This window comes from Dasypus novemcinctus, chromosome 7, assembly GCF_030445035.2.
Source record: "Dasypus novemcinctus isolate mDasNov1 chromosome 7, mDasNov1.1.hap2, whole genome shotgun sequence".
Taxonomy (NCBI): Eukaryota; Metazoa; Chordata; class Mammalia; order Cingulata; family Dasypodidae; genus Dasypus; species Dasypus novemcinctus.
This window is the reverse complement of record NC_080679.1, coordinates 18,253,225-18,280,578: the sequence shown is the minus strand read 5'-3', so window position 1 is coordinate 18,280,578 and position 27,354 is coordinate 18,253,225. Positions and strand designations below refer to the sequence as shown.

The following is a 27,354-nucleotide window of genomic DNA, read 5'->3' as shown; positions in this document are numbered from 1 at the left end:
CTTGAGGACACTGGCCAGTCTGCTTTCTTCCCTGCCTTCCTACAACCCCAGCCCTCAGGCTGTGTACAAAGAGTAGGTATTCAAATATTTTGTGAATAATGAGGAAATGAATTATATGCCTTGACACAGAGTTGTTGTACCCTCCTTAAAATTTATAGCTTCAGGAAACCAAACCATTCTTGTGTTTTAAACTGGCATTAACTTAGTCCCTTCTGCTCAGGAAGTTCAAGGCCATTATATGTTAACATTCTATATTTCTAGCTTCTACTTCTAGAGTGCAAAGAGAAAAAATAAGTCACATATGGTTAGCTAAACTCATTTGTAAAAGCTTGGCATATTCTCAAACTATATTCTAAGCTTATGTCAGTTTTAAAGATACAAATAAAATGTATTTTCCAGAACTTCCTTTCTTTGGTGCAATTTTTGGAAAAGATCCCCCATGATGTGAACTTCTGTGGACTCTTTTCTAAGTTGAATCTGAATATTATGAGTTGATTTGAATTATTTTCCATATACCCTCTCTTCTTCAAGACATGACATTTCAAGGGGTAGGGAAATAATATTTATGTATAGAAATAAGGAACATTTTAATTTAAGATTCCAAAGTACCATAGATAATAACATAATATATGTTAATCTTAAAAGCACTTGTCATGTATCAAGTAAAAATAAGTCTCTTAAAGAAGTTCTATGGAATTTGCTCTGGGCTTAGTAAGCATTATATTTCAATCCTATCTCTTAAGAAACTCAGATATGAATAAAAGGAACTTTGATAAAAATTATAAAAACCTCTCTACTCTCCTCTCTTCCCCTTACTTTATTATGACTAACATCACATTTAATGGGTAGCAATATTAAGCTCAAACTCGTGGCTGATAAGCACTCTGTTTTTCATGTAAAACTTCCTAGTCATGACACCTTGAAGCCCAAACTTTCATAAAAATCTTGAATTACTTTGGGGTTTGTTAGAAATAACTATAAAACCCAGGTAACAGATTTATCCAACTCTATAGAATACCCACTGATCATTATTGCAGAAAGGATAATTTATTTTTGACCTTTTCTCTTCACTTTCAAGAAAGATCCCTTTTTTTTTTCATAATGTGGAAGTATGTTGCATGGTAATTACTCTCAAATCTCTCTTATAAATATAAGCAAAATGCATTTATATTATTAGAGTATACTTTCTTTCATGGTGCTCTAGTGTAGAAACTTATTAAAATGCCCACTATACAATTAGGAGCAGAAAAATAAAAATTGATACACATTTAATATTTCTCCATCATCTTCTTGTATTGGTCATTGTGCTAGGTGTTTTTAAAATGTTTTACCTCATTTTAATTTCTTACAACCCCAAACAGTATTTTCCCCATTTTAAAGATAAGGATAATGGAAGCTCAGGAAGTGTATTCATCCTACCTAAAGTTACATAGCCAGTAAATAGTTGATTACACGACTCATATTCTTTGTGAGACATCAAATTCCAGGCAGAATTAAAACCTCCTAACAAGAAAAAATATCATACTTGATGCCTAAGAATATGAATTTTAAGTATAATATTTAGAACTAATGGAACCTAGGTTCCCTTTCTGGAAAAGTCTATATTTCTATTGTTTTGTTTTGCTTTTATCTATCTTAGTTCACCCTAGTAACTAAAGATGTGTGAAAGTCCAGTTTATAACATTTGACTTTAATATAAAAGAAGAATCAATAAACAGCCCAAAACAGGAAATTTATATCTGAAAAAATCTAGAAGAGTTAAGATATTAGAGGCATAAAAGCAGAAAATAGATATTACTGAGGATATGAAGTGGTGAAAATGAATGTCTGAGCCCAAGGCAAGAAATCCACAGATTACGGCTTTGACTGAGCAAGTGTGGCTCAGAAAAGGCATTAAGGGTAATGGTGAGTGAACAATTCTGGAAGAAAATTTGAACACAGTATAATTTTCCCAGAGCCAAGTTTCCACATTGAAGAACTCTGTGTGATAATATTTTAAAAATAATAATTATGGGGAAAACATAAAGTGGCTAATTGTTTCCATCTATGGTGTTAAAACAGGGAAGACAGTTCCATATAATAAGTATGATACATTAATTCCCTGCTTTATGGCATTCCTAACCCTTCCCTGATACCAGTTGCATTTTCAGACATACATCAACCAACAGCAATTATTTCATAATCCCTGGCTGCCCGGTATTGTATTGGTTCATTATCATGTCAGATAACCCAACTATAACTGGGTTTATCACAAATGGAATAGAGTGGTTGACATAAGGGAAGGGTCCTGGGATTAGCCCAGCTTCAGGCATAACTGAACCTAGGCCTTCTATACTCCCTTAGGTCCAGGACCTGCTCATCTTTAGGGCAGGAGATGAACCAGGCAGGTTCAGGTTTCACACTGGTACATCTTCTACATAGGGCATGGGGTTGACTCTGGACTGATCTGAGGTATTGGCCAGTCCCTGAAATGGTCCTTGTGGCCAGGGGTCTTCAGTGTTCTGATTGGTTGGGTCAATCAGACACGCTGACACGCTGGAGTGAGGGCAGGAGTGATGGTCTCCCCACGGGAATTTCCATTGCCAGGAATCAGAATGACTTCCTAGGAAGCAAAATGACAAATCATTTCTCTTACTATAATCTCTAATGTAACTCTATCTGGTTATCTCCAAAGTGGATTTCCTGCCTTTCTTTATTTTTCTTCATAAAACAAGTATGTCTGGGCACCCCCATGTGCTGGTGATTACAGTGGTGAGCAAGCAGACAGGAGACCTGCCTTTTTGAAGTTCAAAGACAGTGCAAGTGCACAGGAGCAGTGGGGCTGCAGTGAGTGTAAATATGATAAATTATTAAATATATACCAAGTTCCTTTGCCAAACATCTAGACAGATGTAATTATTCTTTCTCTTAAGAGTCTGATTTTGGGTCAAGACTTATTACCTGTCAAAATGGAAAAGGGTGAAACAAATTCACCTCTTGGCTCCTCCTGTGCCCAATTTTTCATGAGCATAGATGGATTGAGCCTGAAATAATACATAGAAGAGGTCAATGCTGAAGGAGGAAAATGGCAAATCTGGAGCAGAATAACTGAAGAGAAGGCAAGAGTTAGGCAGAATCAAATACACACTTTTAAAGTCAGACATTCACTGACTGAAACGTACATATTGATTCCCTTCTACTCAATCATAGCAAAATGCCCAACAGGGAAGATTCCGCTAGTTAATGACAGTGGTCCACCTGCCTACAGCAAATTTCATGATCTCCTTTACAGACATACTCCATTTTCCTTTTGGATTTTCCCCTATCTACTTTTTGGTTAAATGTATTCTTTCTGTAGTAGCAGATAACATCTTGCTAAATCAACAGAAAAGTATCCAGGGCTGTCAAAAGTTTGCAGAGATAGAAATCTACTGGAGCAATATGAGAGACAGATATCTGAGTTCGGCTATACAGAATGGACCCAGGAAAAATATTCAAGCCATCTCCTATGTAACCCTTCCATTTGTATGCTATTTTTCATATATGCATATATATAGATATATACATGGAGAAAAAAAGAGAGATTGCAGAGGAGGGTTGGAGGAAGGAAGATTCTGTTTTGTTTTGTTTTCCCCCAGTGTTTCCTATGGAAGACTCTGCTCTGATTTAATGGCATGTTTGCTTCAAAATTGCAAAAAAATGCAATGCCACTGTCATTTTTAAAGATGACCTCTCACGTTGGTAGCTCACCCTTCTCAGGGATTGAGATTTCTTCTCTGAAACAAAACATTTCCTCAGAAACAAATCTCAATGCTGATGGATTTTCAAGAATAAACAAGACAAATAATCACCCTTGTTTATTAGCATTGTCAAAGCAGTTTTGAAGTTCTTGTTTTGTAACTTTCTTTATCATTTCTCTTCAATAAATGCTATGAAAAATTGAAAAAAAGTAAGTTAAGAACTTGAGAGCTGTGTTTGCCTATTTTGTCTCAAGTAGTTTTATTTTTTAATGCAGTATTTTGAGATTTTTTGATACCAGATATCACTCTTTAGAGACATGACTTTACAAGGCAAATGATGACACTATGAACAAAATTCAGGCATAAAGGACTTAAGTGTAGGAATTTAAAAATTAAAATCATTGAGTTTGTATTATAAACCAGACTCCATGCTAAGTACATATAGTATCTCAAGTAAACCTGATAGCAATTTTATGAAGCAAGTGCTATGGTTACTCCGATTTAACAGATAAAGATATTGTCCTAAAGAGATTTGGTCACTAAGGATGTTCTGCTACTATGTGGCAGAACTAGGGATAAGTCTGTGACCCAATGTTTCAGAGCACAAACACCCGAGTCTCTTCATTAGCCAATTTGCTTATTTTTTTTAAAGATTTATTTACTGTATTTATTTCTCTCCCCTTCCACCCCCTCCCCCAGTTGTCTGCTCTCTGTGTCCACTTGCTGTGTTCTTCTGTGACCACTTCTATCCTTATCAGCTAGCCAATTTGCTTATTTGGGTGAAAAGTGTACAAATATTTTATCAATTATTTCTGGAAAATGCACCCCTCATTTACTTAAACAATATTTTATTCTTTGTGTTTCTGTAATAGAAAACTAATGAAGAGGAAACTAGATCTTGCAGCATTGCCTTCGTTGTGTGAGCAAGTGTCCTTGTTTAAATTCAGGATTATGAAACTTGTTTTTATTTTTATAACATGAGAAGTGTGAGGCTTAATGTATCTTGAATGTTGGAGTCTTCTTGCAAAAAGTCTCTGCTTTCTTCAGCCCACATAACTTTCACTTCAAGCCAAGGATTCCTACAGTGGAGTTGGTTCCTAATTCCCCTGGCACCGTTTAAATGCCCAGAGTCTGAAGCGTGAAAATGCCCTTTAACACAGGGATATTTATTTCTGGGATCCCTTGTTTGTTTAGGTTTTCTTATCCCCTGCTTCTTTGGTTTCTGGAAGTCAGAGTTGTATGATTGTTCCCAAGTATGTCAGGTTCAGATCCTCTAGGAAGCAGACACCAAGAAGGTGTTAGAAATGTGAGAGATTTATTGAGAGAGTGTGGGTGAAAGATAAAGGGGGAGCAAGTTATAACACAGTGTACTCTGTTGAGGACAATGACTGGTTAACAGAACAAACATAAGGATGTTCTTTCATGAACTATAACAAATGTACATTTAATAAAAGGGGAGATGAGCAGGAATAGGCAGAGCAAGCTTTCAGGTCATAATGCAGATCTGACATCTGTGAAAGGAGAAAGGGAGGATAAAAGATTGGCTAGGAAGAGCTGTAGATTCTGGTAAAAGTCTCAGCTAGACCAGTAGTAGGAAAACTCAGCTAGGATTGCCCATGAAGGATTATCATACTTACCAGAAACATTCAGACACACATGGCCAGTCATTGCCTAGGCACTGCCCTGGGGGAGCATGACTTTGTCTCAAATGTTGAAGACACTTGTACCTGGTGGTTATCAGCTGACTATTCTCAGAGAAGGTTCTCTCTTGAGGAAGAGCTGAGCCACACACCTCCACGGCTGCCACATTTCAGCCCTTAGACTCAGCACAGGCCTTCCTCCTACACGTTTGGGGAAAAACTCTTCCAGGTTTCCCATGGGACTCTTCCAGAGGAGAAACTTAAAAGGGGGCTGTTAGTGGGATAAACTATATTCCTCATCACTGCAGTTAGTATAGGGGCTGCAATTGGTTCTTATTATCTCCCTCCACCATTCATTCTAAATTCACTTTACCCTTAGCTAATACCTCTGCTTGTCTCAGTGTCTTACCTGGTGGAAGACTAAACCCTCATTTCTGAGGGGTCAGAATCCCTGGGAACCATAACATCCTCAGGCCAGAGTTGTTGCATGTGACCATTCAAAGTCATAATTGGGTAAGGTAGTATTGAGGCACCCAAGTGAGTCACAAATGTATCTCTCTGCCTTATTGTATGAAAGCAACCATGCCTCCCCAGCTGATTAGGGACAATTATTTTGGCCACAATGGGACTCTTCTTTTTGTTTGCTGGTTACCAAACACAAGGGATCCAAACTGCCAAGGAGGCAGCCATAGCTTCAATGAGATCTTCTAGCAAAGATGTACTCACTTTAGGTACCACCACCTCTAATCCTATGGAGTCCAGCATTATGGGGACATGAAGCACAAAGTCCCCTAGAGAGTCTGTGGGAGTGATAAGTGGGGACACTTTTCTTCTATCCCTTGGTCTCTGGAACCAGGTATTCTTCCAACTGAAGACACAGTGCTATGCTGAGGTCTGTGGTTCAGCGAGTATACTGTCTCCATTGCTCTGAGCTAACAACTCAGTTGCATCGTCAGCTGGCCATTCCAGAACTCAGTTAGGTCTGCAGTTTCTACATGGTGTGGTATTGGTAAAACACATGGAGCTCATGATAATTATTCCACTCTGACAACTCATTGGTTTTGAAGTGATTCCCCAAGTCAGATGCTAAATTTTGAAGCTTGATGAGGTTCTTGAGGGCAGGAAAGGAAAATCCATAACTGGAATATGTGACTATTTCTGTGAGAACAGATTATTGGCTATTTCAAGATGGAAGAGGCCCAATATGATCAAGTTTTGCAAGTGGCTGGTTGGTCTTATTGAGGAATAGCTAAGACTTGGCAGTGGATATGTAGGCTTTTCAGAGGCAGCAGTGTCTAGATTGGGCTTGTTATATCCATGCTATTGGGCCCATGCAAAGCTTCAATCTCTGCCACTATGGCCACTGTCCATGTGCCCATCTTGTTAGTTCTTAGGTGGCTGATGATAAAGGCTAATGCCAACTGACTTAATCATTCTAATTACTTGGTTGTGTGGTGCCTCTTCCATATTAGATGCTCTCTGTGGACATTAGTATGCAAAAGTAAAACATTCACATATTGTGCCAGTCATACCTGTTCATCAACATACCTCTACCAGAGGCTTCTTAATCTCTGATCCTTCAGCCCTTTCCTCCCATGTCCTTGATCACTTGTCTAGGTCATTTGCTACTGGCAATGAGTCCATATATATCGTCCACTCAGGATACATGGCTTTACAAATGAAGAAACTGACCACCAGAAGCACTGTTCAAATCTCCTCACATTGGGAAGCTCACCTCTAACTTTTAAAGCCTGAGCGTGGCTATCTAATTTTGGCTTGCATAATCCTTCAACTGCTCTTATAGGGCTCACCACATATAAGTATGATCTGAGAAAAGAATGTTGATGCAATTATGGGAGGGTGACATGCAGGGGTGAGCTACCTGCTCATGCAACTTACTCATGCTCACTAGCCCTTGTTGGGTTCAATCTCGTATGTCCCAGTTCCATCTTATAATGGGCTGCAGCTTGAATCTCCTGAATTTAGATGGTGAGTCCAAAAGAATCTAACATACAATGAACATATTGAGACACATTATCACTTGGTTTTCTACACTTAAGTGTTCCATCCCTACCATTGCTCAGTGTCATACCAGGGGCTGCCTGGGGAAAGTATGGCCTTGGCTAAAAAATTCCAAAGAATCTGCAGTTAAGAGACTTTCAACCAATTACATCTCACATGACAAGTCCTCTCTTGAAGAAATAGCTCAGTGACATACCTCCACAGCTGTCATACCAAGTATTTGGTCCCCTACCTAGAAAATGATTATACATACCCACATATCGCCATTTATCTTGCAGTGCTCTTCTGTTGGAAGAGTATATATCTTCATACCCATTGACATCAAGTTTGCTTTAACTAGTGGAATGTAAATATAAGTTTATGTATCACATCCAAGCAGAAGCTTTAAGAGACATCATGTGGTTCAGTCAGTGTTGTTCTCCTCCTGCCATGAGAACATGCCCCAATAAGGGCTGGATTCTAGGATAAAGAAGACATTTGGAACAGAGCCACAGATGATGCACAACCAAAACAACTAAAATATATGTGCAAGAAATATTTTTGCTGTAAATCACTAAGAATCTTGAGTTGTTACTCTAAGATAACCCAATAAGACCTAATGCATCATATATTTTCTTACATATGATATTTTGCTTGGTTTTTGGCAAGACTCCTTACTCCTCTTTCTGGTATTTGTGTCTTTCTGGCTATTTCTAGCTACTAGATAGCTGATCATTAATTAATCATTATTTAACTAATTCTTGTTCTTAATATCTTTAGAGGTTTCCAGGCAAGTGTCTGGATGGGCTCCATTAAAAACTGTCAGAATATATTTTTATTTAAAAAAAATACAAACTCATTGGCTACAGCTACAGAGATTCTAATTCAATAGACATGATTTAGTAATTGTTTTTAGTGTGGGAGCTAGGAATCTATGTATTTCAAAAACTCCATAGATCCCTCAACCAAATTCAGGAACTAGTGTGCTACATTTCACTTCTGGTTTGGACTAATAATTTATCTTGGTCTGTTGTATTATCACCATTATTGCTTACTCTTAGTTTTACCCTTGCATATTTGTCTCTGTATCAGACTCGTTCTTGGCTCCATTCTTCATGGATTCACAGTCTGCTCAAACTATACCTGAACCTGACACCTGCCATTGTCTGAAGAACATAATGAATTCCTCTTGGGAAGAAGTGAAGTGTGTGTGTGTGCACAAATGTACTTAGATGAACAAAAAAAGCACATCAAGTTAAATGAAATTGTTTCATGCCACCAATGTAATTTTGAAAAGAAGAAGCCTCAGAACTAATTATCCATCTGGTAAAAGGTGCAGGTCCTATTTAGGTCAAAAGTAATAGAGAAATTGCTGATACAATTATTCCTATTACCTCCCTTATAAATGCCTGTGTGCATTAACACATGCATAAATCTCCACATTTGACTATGCTACTGGGAACGAATGAAATGATTGTCTAGATGAATCCTTAAAGTATCTTTTGCTCAGTGAAATAGCAATAGAAATAAGGAAAAGTCATGGAGATTCAAAGTTATTGAAGATGAAACTAGAAGAAATCAAATATCTCATTTTCCATGAGAAAGACCGAGGTCATAGTCATCACAAGCTGAAGATAAACCTTCCCACATCACCAAGCTCATCCCCATACCTCCACCACCAGGATTCTGTCTTAAATTTCCAAAGCTTTTTCACACACCACTCTCATTGAGTAAGTTTGTAGTTTATTTCTTGGTTGATGTTCTTGAACAAAGCACAGAAAATAAAACACATGAAAATGCTAGACCAAATTAGGATGCTGACTATTTTGTGAACACTTCTGTTTAACCAATACCTTGAATTCATTCATGCTTCTACATATCCATTGGTCTGGTTAGTGGACTGGGTTTCCAGCTGCCTTTATTTTATTTTGCAAAGACAAAATAGTTGGTGTTTTACTATCAACTGAGAAAATTCAGAAATAAATGAAATAAATGTAAAAAAATAGTTTTGATTGAGTGGCAAGTTATTGGAATTAAATGTTGGCATCACGATCTCATGTCCTTGTGAATCTTTTCTGGCTTTATCCACAATGGCTGTGTAATTATCATAACTCCCCCATTGAAGAGGAAAAAAATCTCATTTCCTATTATTGCACCTTCTGGAATATTAAACTTATGACAAACATTATAATGACATAAAAGATACAATAAAGATAATTGCAAAACCTTGACAGGAATCCCATCATGTTATGAAGGCAAAGCCAGATAATATTGAGGCTTTTAATAAAAGAACTAAATAAACATATACTTAAAAGGTAAACTCAACAAGCTTTCAAACTTCATATACTCAAAGTGTACTTTTTATCATTTAGACATGTCTAAGTAAACCAGTGAAATATTTTTTCTATACTTCTTTTTGTTTCCTCTACTCATGAATGGAATCCATAGATAGGAAATCCTAAAAAAATCTCCCTTTTAAAAATTGACATTCACATGTGTGTATTTTTCTTCAAAAAATGATTCAACATTATTTAATCACATAGAGAAAGGACCAAGAGACTTTTCCTATAGCTGAATGAACTTAAAACTGAGAGGGATTTCTCAGATTTTTAATTTTCTTACAAATTTTCCTATTAATAAAACTAAAGTTTCTTAAATTTAGAAACCACACATACCCTAAATACTTATGAAATATTTAGAATTATCTCAGGATCAGATGATCTTTTAATTATACTTCTTTACTAGATGTTATTTTATGCTGTGACACTCTTGTGAGTAGAAGCAAATTTCTAACGTAACTGAAAGTCTGTAGGGACTGAGAGAGGTGGGCAGTTCCTTCACCAATTTAAGAAAGCATTTCCTTTTCCTTCTTTCCTTCTTTCCTTCTTTCCTTCTTTCCTTCACCTCCCTCTCCCCCAATCTCCCTCTCCTGCAATCTTCCTCTTTCTCTCTCATCCCTCTCTTTTTTCCCTCTCTACCTTTCTTCCCTCCTTTCTTCTAATTTGCTTTTCTGTGTTTGGTACCAGAACCCTTTCTTTGTTTCATTTTGCTTTGTTTTCCCCAATATAGTAAGCCATTACAAGCAGGGATGATTTTGGTGAAGTGAGGAAGAAGGGTCTCAAGTGCTGACTTTTTGGCTTCAGTGTATCAAAAGGCAATCTAGGGGGAGGGGGAAGGGGAGAGAAATAAATAAAAAATAAATCTTTTTTTAAAAAAGGCAATCTATGAGTCATTTTCATGGAAACCTTGTTTTCTCTTTAAATCACTGAGATATACTTCAAAGGAAAGAAAAAGTGATTGGAGGTGAGATGATTTTTTTGAGAACATCAAGGTGTCTGGAAAGAGGGATTAGGATTCTGAAGAAAATTAAGTTGTATTTGCTTTACCTTTATTATTTAATGCAAAAGTATAGAATGTGTTCCTGCTAATTGAAATTAGTAAAGGGGGCAGCCCTTTTCCAAACATGCCAAAGGGTATGTTTCTCCGCCAGTCTAAACTTAAATTTAAAAATTTCCCCTATGGCACTCATACCTGTGGCTACGATCTTGCATGTTCTGGCTCAGTTTATCCTCACGGGTTTTGCTCCGCTTTCTTTTACAGCATAGGTGGAGAAGTAGGGCGAGGCCACGAAGGCAGTTACGTGGGCAAACATTTCCGCATGGGATTCATGACCATGCCTGCTCCTCAAGACAGACTGCCCCATCCTTGCTCCAGTGGCTTCTCGGTGAGATCGCAGTCTCTGCACTCGGTTGGGGGCGCGGATGACGACAGCAGCAGCGGCTCGCGGAGACAGCCACCCCCCAAACCCAAACGCGACCCCAGCACCAAGCTGAGCACCTCGTCGGAGACGGTCAACAGCACAGCAGCCTGCAAGGGCGGGAAGACCCCGGAGAGGGCTGAAGGTAAACGCGCCAGGCCCGCTTCCCCGAGAAAAGTAGTTCAGATGACACGGTCCTGTCCGCTTTCCCCACTGGGTCACATAATCCTGCCAGCATCACGCTGAAGGCCCCAAAGCAGAGAATGTAGAGGGGATGTTCCTTATCGGCGTCTCGTTAAAAGGCACCAGAAAAATGTATTAAATTTGTATCATTGGCACGGGGGAGGGGGGGGGGTGATTTTTGAATTTTCTTACCCCCTCAAAGCATCAAATAATTAGAATATTATCTTACCTAAGAAATATATCTAAATTTTTAAAATCTATTTATTAATATTATTTGTAAACTTAGAGAAGTTTTATGGGATTATTAGGGGAACAGTTTAATACAGGAAAATAGGCAGAAGAAAATAAAAAAATTGGAATCCTATCTTTTAGAGATAATAATTTTTTATCAGCTTGGTATAGTTCCTTCCAGTAATGTGAGTTTCCGCATCTAGGTGTGTCTGTTTGTAGCACATACATACACATACACACATACGCAGCTCTGAAGTACACAAATCAAATATGTCCAAGTCTTCTTATAGTCCACAAATACAAATTAGGTTGCATTAATACCAGATTGTCCCCAGCTTTCAGTCCTTACTTGAAAAAGCAAGATTTCAGCTTTCCTGAATTATTCCCGAGAGCCCACTGATGGGATAATGGTCTCAAGTGTGCTTTGATACGTCCATTCAGATTTTTGTATATTAGATGTGAAAGATACACCTCAGGTCTCCCAATAATGCCACTGGCACTACCAGGTCACCCAGTCTTACCCCTCGCTGCCCATTTCTGATACTTCTTTACACAGCAAGATTCCCTGAGCCCCTTGGGTACCAAGTTTCACAGTGGTTTGTGGCAGAGAGCAGAGGCCAGATGGTCCTTTCCTCAGAGCTCTTTTTCCGCTGAGGCCTCTAGCTCCTGATGAAAGCTCTTTCCACTTCTGGCCAAACCTAGTTCCTGAGATGAGGAGCCTATGGGAAAATGCCCCTTTTTCATCACCATTGTCTGTCTGTCTTTTGTCTTTCCTCTCTCTCATTTTGGTGCCCAAGAACCTTCAGCCGAAAAACAAAAGTCTTATGCATATTGAACTACACAAATGATTGCCTGGATGCGGAGTCAATCCATTGAAAATTTCCTCTTAGGCTCAGTTTTTCCTACTTCACATATATGCAAAAATGCATCACATATATATGCATGCCTACGAGACTGTACATGTAAATAACATGCAAGTGTAGGCATATTTACAAAATTGAAATCGTAGTTCATATGGTTTTGTGTTTTTTCTATTTTTATTCTATTGTCATTATTTTGCATGGCTTTCAAAATTTGTCAAGAAACACCATTTGTAAGGGGAGAAGTGTACATCATTTAATTTATTTAACCATTATCTCCTTGATGAATATTTTATTTCTTTCTAATTTGTTTTGCTATAATGGATAGTTCTGTAATGAATATTTGCATGTGTAGATATCTAAGTATGTAGTAAATAGGCCAGTATCTTTGTATTACTCTCTTTATGCCTCTGCTTTCTTAGAATATATTAGGAATGTTATACTCTGTCTCATGATTCAGGGTCATGAGTATGCCATTTATATTGTAACATATTGATGCTTACAGCAACTATTCAGGTGTTTGGTTTATTTATTATATTAATACACCAAAGGCCCCTAACGACCTGCTTTTTATAATTTTTAACTGTTGTTATTAAACTTCCTAAGGAATTGATACATAGCACCTTTCACTGCACTTTATTGTCTATGACCTTATTTCTACAAGTCACCCCTCTCCTACTTCTACTGCCAGGAAACTACGAAAATCAACTATTAGATTCTTTGCGAAAGAACGTATTGGTTTCAGACAATGTCCTCTGAATTACGAGGGCATGAATGCAAGCTGGAAAGATTCAAGAAGAAAGGGGAATAAGAGAACCACTGAGAGGGGGAGGGGAGAAATGAGGCAGAGAAGAAAAGCAGCCAGTGAAGAATGGGTTTTTCCAGCAGTGTAATTCTTTTGGCAAGATTCCTGGAAGCAGTGTAAAATATATACCTCAGAAAGGATCCTCTTAGAGGAGGAGGAGCTGGAGTATTTATAGTGAAATTATAGGGAAAATTATGATTATTGAGCCAGAGAAGAAATTTTGCTTGGTGATTCAATTGTCTTAAAAACAACCGATTGCCTTTTGGGATGCTTTAAATAACTAAGGGAAAAATTCTCTCAGATGCCTTCACCATCCAGGGATCTGGGATTCCAATTGGCTAGTATTTAAATAGAAGACAGCCACTATATGGTTTTTTTTAAAGACTTATTTAATATATTTATTCCCCTGCTGCCCCCCACCCCCTCTGTTGTTTGTGCTCACTCCCTGCTCTCTGCATTTGTTTCTTGTGTGCTCATCTTATTTTTAGGCAGCACCGGGAAACAAACCTGGGACTGCCCATGTGGGAGGGAGGTGCCCAATGACTTGAGCCACCTCCACTCCCTGCTTGGTGTGTCTCTCATTGTGTTTCCTCTGAGTGTCTTTTTGTTGAGTCATCTCGTTGAGTCATCTTGTTGCATCAGCTCGGCGTCTTGCTTGTCTTCTTTAGAGGCACTGGGAGCTGAACCTGGGACCTCCCATGTGGTAAGCAGACACCCAACTTCTTGAGCCAAATTTGCTTCCCACCTATATGATTTTTATTTCTTCTGAGGTCAGGAGAGGAGAAAGTGTCTTAATTACAGCGGCAAAGTCTTGGAAAACAACTTGAATAAGCAGTGAGGTTTCTTAAACACAAGGTCCAACTCCAACAACACTTCTTAAAAAGGAGCCGTTAGGACCAATTGACTAGTGTTCAGCTGTGAGGATGGTCAGAGGATCCTGTAGAGAAATGGAGATTTTATAGAAGGGCAGTTCTCCATGACAATTCCACTTCCTCTTCAGAGCACTTAATAAACAGGCAACCAGAAAACTAAGCACGCTCAAATCCATTCTACTGAGTTAGGACCACAGCAACAGCAAATTATAATCAGGGCTCAGTTCAGAGATGGGGAATAAAACGCTTGAGTCCCAATGCATTCTTTTATGAATATTCAGTTCTTCATATTCATGAATTAACTGGTGTTCATTATAGAACATATGTTGTCTTTATAATATATATAGCTATCAAATTTTAATTATGGTAACTATATATATTATGATAGTCATAGAAAGTGACTTTTACAAATCTTGGTCTCTCTTTTCTTTCCATGTTAAATGTCAGTAAAATGAAAATATTGATTCAATGGCATTAGAATGATTTCCATGGTAACCAGTTTCTATTTAAGTGGATTACGACCTCCCTGTGGATAAAAGTAAAAAAAAAAAAAGTGGACTTGGAGCAAAATGCTTCTCAGAATAGGAAAAATATAGCTTAATGATGAAAACAAACACAAAATCACACCAAGAAAAGTACAATGTAGCTTTTAAAAATTGTATTTCTAGCACATTAAAAATTATACATTTACACTTCTAATTTAGGATCTTCTACAATAGTAACACCTTTGAAGGAAACATTTATATAGTGGAAAACATAAACTGGCAATACATATATTATAAATATTTTAATTGCCCTTTTCTTTTGCCTTAGTGTGTAGCTGCTTATTTTGAGGAAAGATTAAATAAAATAAAGGAAGTTAACCAGAAAGAATGAGAGGGCTGTCAAGCTGGGGCTCCTATATGATCCAGAGAAAACAGGAACTTTGTAATGTCTTGTTGGTCATTCTCATTCTTTGGGGAAAACATATACCCCATTTTTCCCTGATGGCATCATTAGAGATCAGTAGGGTGCAGGCAAAAGAGACTGTACTTTGCAATTATAAATGTATGCTTTCATGGGTTGTGATGGGTGTGACACACTAATGAAAGTGTTGGTAGTAGGATGGTATATGAGAATCTGGTATTTAATGCATGATTGTTCTGTGGGCCCACAACTTCTCTAATTAAAAAACAAAAAGAGACTGTATTTAGAATTCAAAGCAAAACTAAAAAAAATCAACAGGCAAACATTAACTTTGGGCAAGTGATCTAATGTACCTGTAAAATGGGTAATTATTGATGGTACTCTACCCTGCTCAGAACCTTAAGACTACCCAGTGGGCTAGTGCCAGGGACAGCACTTGGTAAGAAGAAATTGCTCTACAAGTGAAAGTTAATAGAATCTTAAATATGTAGTTACCACCTCTTACTTTTTACATATTTTAAGACCCCATTCTTGACAAATTTGTCAAAATGTCATATTCTCTTCCTGTTTGCCTGAATAACAAGAATTTTTGACTTAATGCAGCATATTTATTAAACTAATAGGAGAGGAATAAAAGGCCATTGGCACCCATACACAACCTGTCAGAGGCTTAATAATATTATATACAGAGTGACCCAAATAACAGGGAAATATTCCCCAGTTATAAGAGTCCTTTAATAATATTATGCCATGAATATAACATTAATATAATCAGAAAAATGTTTTATTAAACTTCAAATACCTCTAAACTTGATAGTCCTTTTAAAAACATCTTAGTATTCTTAACATCCATTAGGAATTCTTCTGTCAAGTCATTTTGAATCCTTAAATGATATCATTTTATTACTACCTGAGGAAATACATTTGAATTTGGGTAGTTCTCTTGGTTTCTGGTTATATCTTCTAGAGATGCCTAATATAGTCATATCTTCTGAACCAAGAATTGGAGTCCCTGCTCAAATATTTGAAATCATGATCAACCTCAAAATTTGAAATGTGTGAGCCAGAACCAAGTGCAGGCTAAGTTCATTATAAGGTCACTGCCTTTAAAAACAATAAATCAAATCATTCTATTTGCCTTTTAAATGTTTACAAAAAGGAATTTAAAGCCTTCAACAACATTGCTTTTTATGCCTCCATTTATTGAGCAAATAATTTGAGTGTCTACCATGTTACGCTTGGTACTGGGAATCCTGTATGAATAGTACAGAAATGATGCTTCCCCTCATTGGGCTCCAACCAATTTCACTTCCTGCTCTCCCATGCAGCCTGTTTTACTTTATCCATGTCACAGAGCACACATTGACTTAAAGGAATCATTTCTAGGAAACAGAAAATACAGCATATGTTTCTTCCATGTAATTAGCTGTTTGGCTACTGAAGAAATAGTTTAACACCTTTTAATAATGCAGTTTTCTCCTGCAATGAATATTTTGTTGCTCTTTTGCTGTTTGGGCATGAGATGTTAGAAAATGTGAGAAGTTAAAGATGTCTGATTTTGATTTTCTACTAATGTAAGCTTCAAAAGCTACTGGTGGACATTCAAGGAGTGAGAGGGGAATCAAATTCAGCATGCTTATTATGTTGAAAACCTTACAAGTTTCCCAGGTCAGACCCCTAGTTTTAGAACCTAAATCAGCACCTTTCAAGGTCATCCACTCAATTAATTTTGATTTTTCAGGTCCCTGATCCTTTTAAGGTACTCATAAAAATTTGTTTATTACTATTCCTTTTACAACTCAGCACAATATAGTCAAAACATAGACTATCAGGGCAGACAGACCTTGTTTGATATCATTTGCATTGCTCATGTTAAGTCCTCTTCCTCTCCCTCTTGACCTCAATTTCCTTATCCGTAAAATTGAAATAGCAATGTTTTCCTTATGGTTGGCAGAATTCTAAGATGGTCCCCAAGATTCCCTCGTCCCTGTGCTCTGTGTAATCCTTAGGTCTGACATGATGTTGGCTTGGCTTAAAGATGGAGGGCACCACATGGCAAGGAAAGTGGGCAGCCTCTAAGGGCAGAGAGGGGCCCCTAGTGGAGAGCCACAAGGGCTCAGTCCTTGAGGTAAGGATTGAGTCCTATAGCTGTAAGAAATTGAATCTTGCACCAAAGTAGAAACGAATTTGGAAGATAAGATACTAAATTTGTGGGAACTTGTTAGGCTGAAATCGAAAACTAACCCATCATACAAATTTACACAGAAAAAGAGAAAATACATAAACAAAGTACCTAGCTTAGAGTGTGGCAAAAAGCAGGTGCCCAGTAACCTTGCTTTCCTCCCTTTCTCAAATAATGAGAAATGCTGATTTCTCAGATAATGGCAGGTGGTAAAGGCAGTGACAGTGGCTTCTCAAGCTTCTCTGGCCAGCCCTTGAAAATAAATGAGATGATGGAACCTCTGGCAATACTGACACATTGGGCCTCTTGAGTGTCTGCTTAACTTTTTCTGAATATGCTTCAAAGCAGATTTTGGCTCTTTTCCTAAGGGGAAGGGGGTTCTTACCAATATTTTATGTTCCTTCAAAGGCTCAGCAATGTCTTTGGCTTTTCCAATGACTTTTTTGCTGGACTTGTCCTGATGACTGCAACTTGACTGCGTGTGCCTCTTTTCATTTGAGTGGCACTTGTACTCCACAATGTGCTCCCGAGAAGTGCACATTTCTGCCTCCTCCATCCTCACATGGTCTTCTCCCTGGCGCCTGTATCTGTGTCCAGATTTTCTCTTCTTTTCAGGACATCCGTCATATTGGCTTAGGGCCCACTCTAGTCCAGTCTGGCCTCATCTTAACAACTCATGTTTTAAAGTCCCTATTTCCAAATAAGGTCACACTCACAGGGACCTGGGTTTAGTATTGAACATGTCATTTTGGGTGACATGTCTCCACCCATAACAGATGGTATGTAGGAGGTTGTCATCAAAGTCCCACATTTATGGATTTCTCTTTCCAGGTTAACAGAATCAGAAGCTGCTAGGCTTCCTAGTGTAAAGCCCATCTGTCAAGCCAGGCGTTAATCAGATGGAGATAGATTTGTATATCTACCATGTGTGAACTTTTTCTAAGTGTGTCCTGAGGCCCATGAATGAAACAGTCTCCAAGTCAAATAATCATAAAAAAAACTTCTTTCCTCTCAGTTCTTTCCAAGGTTGTTGATTCTAGTCCAAAGAACTACCACGCCTCTTTAATGGGCGCACCCAAAATCCTTCTATGAAGTCTGGCATTGGCCTAATTTGTCTTAGTGTTGTAGATGCTTAAGGGGACTTTTTTTCTATATGGTTGTGGATAAATTCTTCCATGTGAGGCCAATAAGTCCATAGTTTCCAAGTGTCTGTTGTGATGAGTGCATTGAGTTTGAGGGTGTGTATGTGTATTAATGTTCTACTGCTGCCTAACAAATTATCACACATTTAATGGCAAATGTGTATCATCTCACCATGAATGGTTCTGCAGGTTAGGAGACTTTCCAGTGTTTTACAAGGCTGCAGTAGAGATGCCAGTCAGAACTTGAGTTTCCTCTGAGCCCAGGGTCTTCTAGGCTCACATGGTTGTTACCAGAATTCATTTTCCTGCAGTCACAGGAATAACAGTGGCTTGCTTCTTCAAGGCCAGCAGTAGAGTCTCTCTCACTTTGATTCTTTTCCTTCAAGGATGACCAAGGTCCTCTTTTAAAAGGCTCACCTGCATAAATCAGATCTACTCAAGATAATTTCCTTTTGGATGAACTCAGAGCCAACAGATTAGGGGCTTCAGTTATAACTGCAAAGTCCCTTCCTCTTTTACATATAACATAACTTATTCACATGAATGAAATCCTATCAAATTCTCAGTCTTGCCTGTGTTCAAGGTGAGGAGATTAAATAGAGTGTGGACACCAGAGGGCAGGATTCTTGCAGGCCAGTTTAGAACTCTGCCTATGAGGGTGGCACAAAGGGGAATAGGTCTGTATTTCGTTCCTAGAAACTGTTCACCCCTCTGCTTGGATATTTCAGCAGTAAACCTGTGGAACATTAATTAGAAACACAAGAGAAAAAAACAGTTCGATACAATAATACAAATATCACAAGAAAATATCTCAATAATTGCTAAATAAGTAGGACAAACTGTAACTCTCCTTCCCCATTTCTTTCTTTAACTTTCCATTTTTCCTTAAACGGACGTCATTTCTGCTGTAAAGAACCTGGGTTAGTTTTTTGAATTGAGAGATAATCATACTTCTATGGCGTCTGCCCCTCCTGAAGATGTGACAAAATACTCTGCACAGCCTAGCAAATCCTTGGCCAAAGAACCTCTGAAACATAAAGATCCATGTAAAATATTAATTATCATCAAAATGGTGCAAATATTAAAATTGTAGTGTGCATATTTATCAGTTTCTTTGATTTCATCACTGATCTTCCTGGTCAGTGGATTCTCTTACTAACCCAAGGATGGGAGCCAGAAAATACATAGCTCCCTTGATATGGTGAAGTTGCTTCCCATTGTTTGGGTGTGTGACTTTCTCCACACTCCTGAGATTGTAAGGACTTATGGTAATTCATACTATGTAACTTTCTGTCTCCTGCCTGCTTGCTCAGTAGCATTTTGATGACAGGTATATATGAAACTATATTTTCCCAAATTGCATAAGAGTCTTCTTAATTGTCACAACAGTGTCAGTTTCCAAAAATGAGTAGATGGGTACCAGAATGTTCATGTTCTTGAATAAAGTAGACATTGGGGCAAAATACTAAATGATCTGCTATTGAAATTTTCCCCATGGTATCTGTTTTTGACTGACTTCAACTTGAATAGAGATTTATCTCCTTTGCATTTTCATACTAAAGCATTAGGTATCAATGTAGTAAATTGCAAAATTATTAATTACTATTATAAATATTTTGCAAGGAAAATGGAAGAAAAATGTTTTCAGCCTGTCTCCCTTAAATGACTTCTACTTCTTTCACATCTCTTCTTCACAAAGCCATTGCCTCTCCACTTTCTTTAAAGACTTTAATCTAGCCTCTAGTTCTTGAAGATAACTGAGACCACCATCCTTAGAAGGAAATATACTATTCTTACATCAGCATTTTCCTTGGGCATTAACCCAATAGTGTTATTGCTATCTGACTCTTCCCTCACCATGCCACTGTATCTAATTTCACCAAGATCATCAGTGACCTCTTGGTTCCCCTCTAAATGGCATCCTTCTCTTTATATCCTCTGCTTGCATTTTAGACTATTGACATTTCCCATATTTCTGTAGCCCCAGCTCCTATGTTTCCATGCATGTTTCTCTACTGGTTTTCTTCCTCTGACTCTTCTCTAAGTCTCCTTTCAGGGTATTTTTTCTTCTGCCTGACCCTCAGATGAATATGTCTCTGCCTGTGACTCTTATCTTCTCATTTTAATACTTGCTGAATAAATAAATTCTACGTATTTTCCAAATTTCTGACTGAATATCTTGACCCATGTATATCACTAGGTATCACAGTTTTGAAACACAACATATCCATAATGAGCTAATCATTTCTTCTATTTCCTATCATGATATTCAAGTTAGAAGTGCGAGTGTCTCAAAGGAGTATTCTTCTTACCTTGTTCCTGACATCTAATCACTTATCAAATTTGGCTAATTCTGGTCTTTCTATCCTTAAGGTTGAAACTCTCCATCCATTTTTCATCTTTACTCTCCTAGTTCAGATAGTCATTACTTCTCACCTGGATAATTGATATGGCTACCTAACTGGTTATCTTTCCTGTGGCCTCACTGTCTCTAGTCCATCTTCCTTACTACTTCCAGAGAGGATCATACATGATATCCAATCTTATCACTATTTAGCTCATTATTTTATCCAATCATGTCACACTCACCATTTACCTGATAAAAGTGCAACTCTTTCGCATGACCTCCATCATCTGATCCCTGCCTGCCTGCAAAGCCATATGTTGTGTTTCCCAGTAGCCCTGAACTACACTTTTCTCTTAACAAATCACACTTGCTCCTGCCTCTGTGCCTTTGCATGTGTATCGTTCTCTTTCTGTAATGTCTTATCCAAATCAGCCACTATGGCAAATTTCCACTCATCCTTCAAGGTCCCAGATCACCTGTTACCTTCTCCACCATAATTTATTTAAGCATATTTTTTCTGTGACTTGACACTACTTTGTTTATAATTCCACTCTGTTTTTATATTCTATTCTAATTAGTTTTTTTTTTACCTTTTTGTACTCTAATAAGTCTAAACATTCCTCAAAGACATGGACTTTTTCCTTTTATCTTTTCCCTTCAGTGCCTAATACAGTGTAAAGCTTATTAGGTAATGCTGAGTGAGAGACTCCTGAATAACTATGAGTTATTTTATAAATTGCTCTTCTAGGGAATTAATTCCTATGAAAAGTGTTAATGCACTTTCAAATTTGCTTAATGTAGATTCAGAAAGAAATTTGGGCATTTGAAAAGCACATGATTCATGACCGTCAGAGAGCAAATGTATTGTCCTTTCATCTAGTGTTTCAGTTCATGCTTTGTTACAATGCAATAATGATTCAGAATGATTTGAAAGTTGAGATTGTTCTGCTTGCTCTTAGGTGTGTCCTTATAATTGATTTTTTCCATAGTTTTGCATTTCAAAATCTTGGTAGGTTCACAAATTAATTATGGGTGTTAGCAAAGGATACTGTTGACAGGCTGCAATGCAAGATTAGCATTGTGTACATTTTAGTTTATACTCCTGTTATAATCAAACAATGTTCAGCATGTGCCATTTAGATAAAAAGTTTATAAGTTAAAGTGAAAAAGAGATTTGGAACTTCTTTTTCTTAAATACTTTTGGAAGTTGGTTTAAATCTTTCTTATGCTTATATATTTCATGGTTTCCTTTTGCCATCTCTGTGTCGTATTCTCAGAGGCGAGGTATATTCTTACAGTATAATTCTGATTTTTCATTCTATAGGCATCCAGGTTCTGAGCATTTCTTCACCCTACCTTTGAGAAAAGTGTGTAAAGTCATCATTTAATGCAGAGTGACTGCCTATTCGCATAAATCTTGACTTTAATTGACCTCAGTGATGCGTACTCTGAGTGCAGAGTGTTTTGATTTTATGGCCATATGTCTCTACTGAGAGATTCTTTCTGTATATGAATTTCTTTCTATAATTTTTCCTGTTAAGTAGGAGGGCAGTGATGTAAAGACAAGCTCTTTCTTTAAAATTAATATGTATTAAATTAAGTTGATTACATGGAGTGGAAAATGGGAACATATCACCCTTTCGAAATCTCTGCTGTTCAACAACTTCATCTAGCCAGAACAGCTCAAAACTAAAAATAAAAAAGGAAAAATGGTTAAGGGAAGCCCAACTCCTTCCCTCTGCACTAAGGCTCATGAATTTTCCTGTCAATCATAGCTTTTTATTTTTTAAACTGAGTGCAATTTTTTTTTCAGGTCTCTAACCCCATAGCATGGGAGAAGGGACAACAAGGAATGCCACCTGATACTAATGGAAAAGACATAAAACTTAAAGAAGTTAGACATTTACTATTAAATCAATCAGTTCAAAGAACAGCACCCCTTCAAAAGGTCTTGATTACAATCAACCTAGGAAAGCTTTCAGTGTTTGTGGTAGTGCCTCTGTGGATATCATTAATCAATAAATATTTATTATCTACCATATGCCAGGTACTATGCTAGGTAATGGAGACAGAGCAATGAACTGGTGAGATATATGCAATCCCTTGATGGTTAACAACCATTGAGGGTCACTTGCAATTAAATTAGTAGTAACTATGAAGTGGGATCAGTGTGTTGGTAAGGGAAGTTTAGGTTGCATTGGGAGTACGTATCAAGGACACCTACCCCAATCTAGAGGAGTCAGGGATAGGCTTCTCAGAGGAAATGACTTAAGCTGCTGAAAGTGGGTATGCAATATATTTTAGAAATATTTTTATGAAAATGTTTAAAATGCAAATGTATATCGCCACCAAATGAGAATGCTCTTATCTTTCCAAAAATGTGAGTTGTGTCCTTGTACTTCCAAAATAACCAATGTTCCAATCTCCATATGTAATCTTTATTTGGGGACTTCAGATGTTTATTTTATACCATATAGTCTCGATAAGATATGAAGGACTGGGTTATCTTTAAAAGAAAGCTAAGTCTACAGGGAGATGAAATTCAAATCTGAGATAAGTGCATGCAATAAATAGACCCAGATTCCATATGTTAAATCATCAAGAGAGAGATTAAACATAACTTTGTGTGTTTTTTATATTTCTATTTCATTTCTTTCCATGGGTAATTTGACTGTGATTATTTACATGAGGTAAAAGCTTTGAAAAAGCAAAAGAAATATATATTCTAGCTAGTAGATTAAAGAAGCCAGAGTTTTTCCTTAGTTGGCATGTTCTCTTATGTTCTTAACCAAAATTTAGATCTCAGTGTCTGTGGAAATCTTTGTTTTAGCAACATGTACAAACCCATTTAACAGTGAATACAAGTAAATTAAATATGCATTTTATTGCTATATTCAAAAAAACAACTGAGCAGGAAGTGGATGATTTGGTTAATATAGCTAAATGAATTGAAGATATTGAGACAACATTCTTATGAGTTGTAGAGGAAAAGCTTGTGTCTTAAGATATATGTATAGTCTTACCTTATCACACAATATTAATAGGAGACTTTGGTAATTTAGAGTCTAGGTCAAGTAAAAGAGTTAGCACCTCCTTCACTTCCCATAGTATATGGAAATGCAGACTGTAGCCACTGAAAACTAGTCAAACTCCACCATTTTGGGCTGATACATTCATTCTTCAGAGAGGCAGCTGCTTGTGATAAGTTTGATTAATCATGCAATAGATACTTATTAAATGCTTGCTAGGTGTCAGGCTCTGAACTAGGAGTTTGAGATACATTCATGAGCAAAACAAAAAGATCTTTATCTTAAAGGAATTAACAGGAGTGTTTGATAAATGATAAATATAATAATCCATAAAGTGATTCGTATGCTGAATGTTATAAATGTTATGGAAGTAAGAAATATCCAGGGCAAGATAAAGAGATCTAGGAGCCTGAAGTAAGTTGCAATTTTAAGCAGAGGAGGTGGGAAAAACTTCATCCTGATATTTGAGCTATACATACATACATGGGTGTGCACACACACACACACAACATTCTATATAGGTTAACACTCATTAAATGTTTGCTGTTGATTACTTTTGCATTTTTTCTTGCAATCTGCAAGGTTGCAAGCCAGGGATGAATTTCAGTAAAGATCTAGAGATGTTTGCATTATAAACATTACAGCTAGAGCTATTTTAGCAAATAAATAAATGCAAAAAGTTTTATTTAACTTTCATATTTTCAAAACACAAATCTGATACAGAATTTGCCTGAGATAAAGACCACCCTGTAGAGGAGCTGCCAATACCTCCCCAGTCTGGCCTCTTGTGGACCTGCTCAGCCTTCCTCCTGCAGCTCACGCCACCATACTGTTACCTAGTGTGGAGCAGGATTTTGACCCTGTCTTGTTCCCTCCTGCCCTGCAACTGCACCCCACTCCTGCCCCATGTTGTTACTGCATCTGGGATGCTGGCCTATTTGCTCCTGTCCCTTGTTTTATTAAACATTCCTCTCATCCTTCACATTCTTGCCCCAATACCAGTTTGGGTAAAGCCTTACCTAGAAATGCTCTATTTCACATTTCTGGAGTTAAGCACTCTTTTCTGTGTGTTGCCTTCTTTAGCATATCATCACCCTTGGTGTGGCAATTAGTTGTTTGTACAATGATCTTCTCCTTTAAGCTGTGAATGCTGAAGTCTCTTACTCTTCTTTACATCTCTGGTACATTGACTGAAGCATGCTATGTTGAAAAAACATATCGAGATGGATATTTGAAAGTAAAGTTTCAGAGATCAGTGTTAAATTTCTATTAATTAGAGATACTTTATTTACTTGAGATAATTCTAACAAACTATTTGTCACCCTTATCTACTAATTTAGATCAGTTACCAGTAATTACTCACTCCACTGAAATATTAATTGAATGGAGAAGAAATATTCTTTGCAATGCTCATTTTTATTTAAGGCATTCTCCCACCTGTGCAGGCACAATAAAAGCTACATTTCATTAATCTTTTTTTTTTTTTAATATAAAGCACAGTTATTTTCCTCTAGCTCTTGCATTTCCAGAGATCCTTACACTAAACAGGTCACACTCTTTATGATCTTTAATCTTCTAGGAATTCCTGAGTGAAACAGTCCTGTGAAATATGCATATACTTTTCTTAATAGTCAAGTTGTCATTGAATGTAAGAGCTAAAAAAAAAAATATCTGCATATTAAGCAATCCAACCCACTGTCCAATTACATAATGCTCATGTGTCTCCAGAGTTTTTGAGGTCCCATGAGCATGTCAAGTTTCCTCCAACTCTACACAGTTGATTTCACCCAAAAATCCTCCAATTCCTCCAACTCTAAAATTACTCTAGATGGGAGCAAAACAGGAATGGACAAAGAGGTAAAATTGGTTTTAGAACCATATTTGGTAGAAACTGAGCACAAAATTAACTTGAAGAATCTTAGGAAGTCCAATGACAGGCTGCACTGCCTGCCACTCACTGATTGTAGCCAGCTCCTAGGAAAGATGATTCTCCTGGACCTGGGCCTTGATCTTGGGTAGATTAGATTACAAAGGAAACCAGTCGGGGAGAGAAAGGGCGTTAGGCAAGAGGTGGACTCACATGGGCATTAAAAAACATAAAACAAGTTGGTTATTAAGATTGAAGGAAATTGTGCAAGAATTATGTTCCTCAAAATGAACAGAAAAGTATTAAATTGATGCAAATTTAGAACTGTGATGCTTACAATAAAGCTTTAAAAGTGCTTTAAAAATAATTTTAAAAAATAGAATCCATAACTTGACAAGAAAAGTTTCTGCATTAGGAAATATACTTTTCCTAATTAAACCTGAGAATGCTTTATCCTAAAGGATAATTTTGAGGTAAAGTGTTTGGTTACTTCAAGTAATAAGCTAGAAGAGGTACTGAATGATTCCTATAGTGAGAGCGAATTTCTCAGAACTCAGCTGTTTGAAATAGCTTTCTCCATTTCTTAGAATGATACTCAAATACAATCAACTTGCTTATAGACATGATTTATTTTTGTCTTCGTTATAGAACTTTTTGAGTGGTATTGCAATTACTTATTTGCATTTCTGTTTTCAATTCTAAGCAATGACCTACTATAAGACAAGAATTACATTAATCTGCTGTAGATTTTGGTGCTAGTAAATATCCAATAATTAACTGCTCATTGAAAGAACAAGCAAAAGAAGCTAGCATAAAATTTGGGATTCTAGCTTGAGCAAATGGATCTATGATGGAGTCATTACTAAGATTGAAAAGATTAGGAAACTTGTGGGTTTCAGATTGATGTGCTTAAGGTGCTTGTTGGCTATTTAAGTGGACATTGAAAGTAGGTCGTTAGACATTGTTCTCTGGAAGATTGGGGCAGAAATACAGATTTTGTTTTCATTAGAATATAGATGACATTTAGTTATGGAATTAGATGAATTCACCTGATGAGAGAATTTAGAAAAAGAATGGAGGGTCAGGAAACAAACCATGTGTCACTCAGATACAGGCAGGTATAAGAGGAAGAGGCAAAAACAAAGGAAACTAAGAAAAAGTAACCAGGAAGTTAGGAGGAAAACAAATGGTATTTTAGAAGCCGAGAAAAAAGATGGTATTAAGAAACACTGATTGATGGTGACAAATCATAAAGACCTTAATTAGATTCAGGGCAGAAATTTGTCTATAACATTTGGAAACATAGAGGTCATTGCTGATCATGACGAAAATATTTTGAGGAGTGGTGGAAACACAAATTTAAGGGGTGTTGAAGAGAAAATAGATTGTGAAGGAGTGGAAACAGGGCTAACCTAACTTTTTGAGAAGGTTGGCTATGGAAAGAAGCATGGAAATGGAGAGAGAGATGGAAGGAGGTGTGCCATGAGGGGGGGCTGTATGTGTTCTATGGGAGTAATGAGAACATATCTGGATGCTGATGGAAAGATCCAGAAGAGAAGGAAAGGCTGATGAAGGTGAAAGAGGAGATAGAAAAAGGGGAAAAATCATGGCAAGACTATTAGTGATGGGATTTAAAACCATCATGGACAGTTCTATTGCTGATTGCATTCAGCTGAGAGCTTGGTTGGCTGGAAGATGGTCTTTCAACTTCCAGAGTCTCTTATCACACACATCTTGTGATTCAGGGGTCAGTCTTTACAGCATGGCAACAGACTTCTAAGAGTGAGCATTTCCAAGAGGACACACCCAATAT

The 27,354-nt window shown here is 37.4% G+C and overlaps 1 protein-coding gene across 2 annotated transcripts in view; it reads left to right on the top strand.

Annotated features, from left to right (window-relative positions):
* NYAP2 (neuronal tyrosine-phosphorylated phosphoinositide-3-kinase adaptor 2) overlaps nt 1-27,354 on the top strand; it is a 281,902-nt gene that overhangs the window by 95,794 nt on the left and 158,754 nt on the right. For both annotated transcript variants that reach the window (XM_058300020.1, XM_058300021.1), the window contains exon 4: nt 10,961-11,262. In XM_058300020.1, coding sequence (XP_058156003.1) covers nt 10,961-11,262 — 302 coding nt within the window. The remainder of the gene's footprint in view (nt 1-10,960; nt 11,263-27,354) is intronic.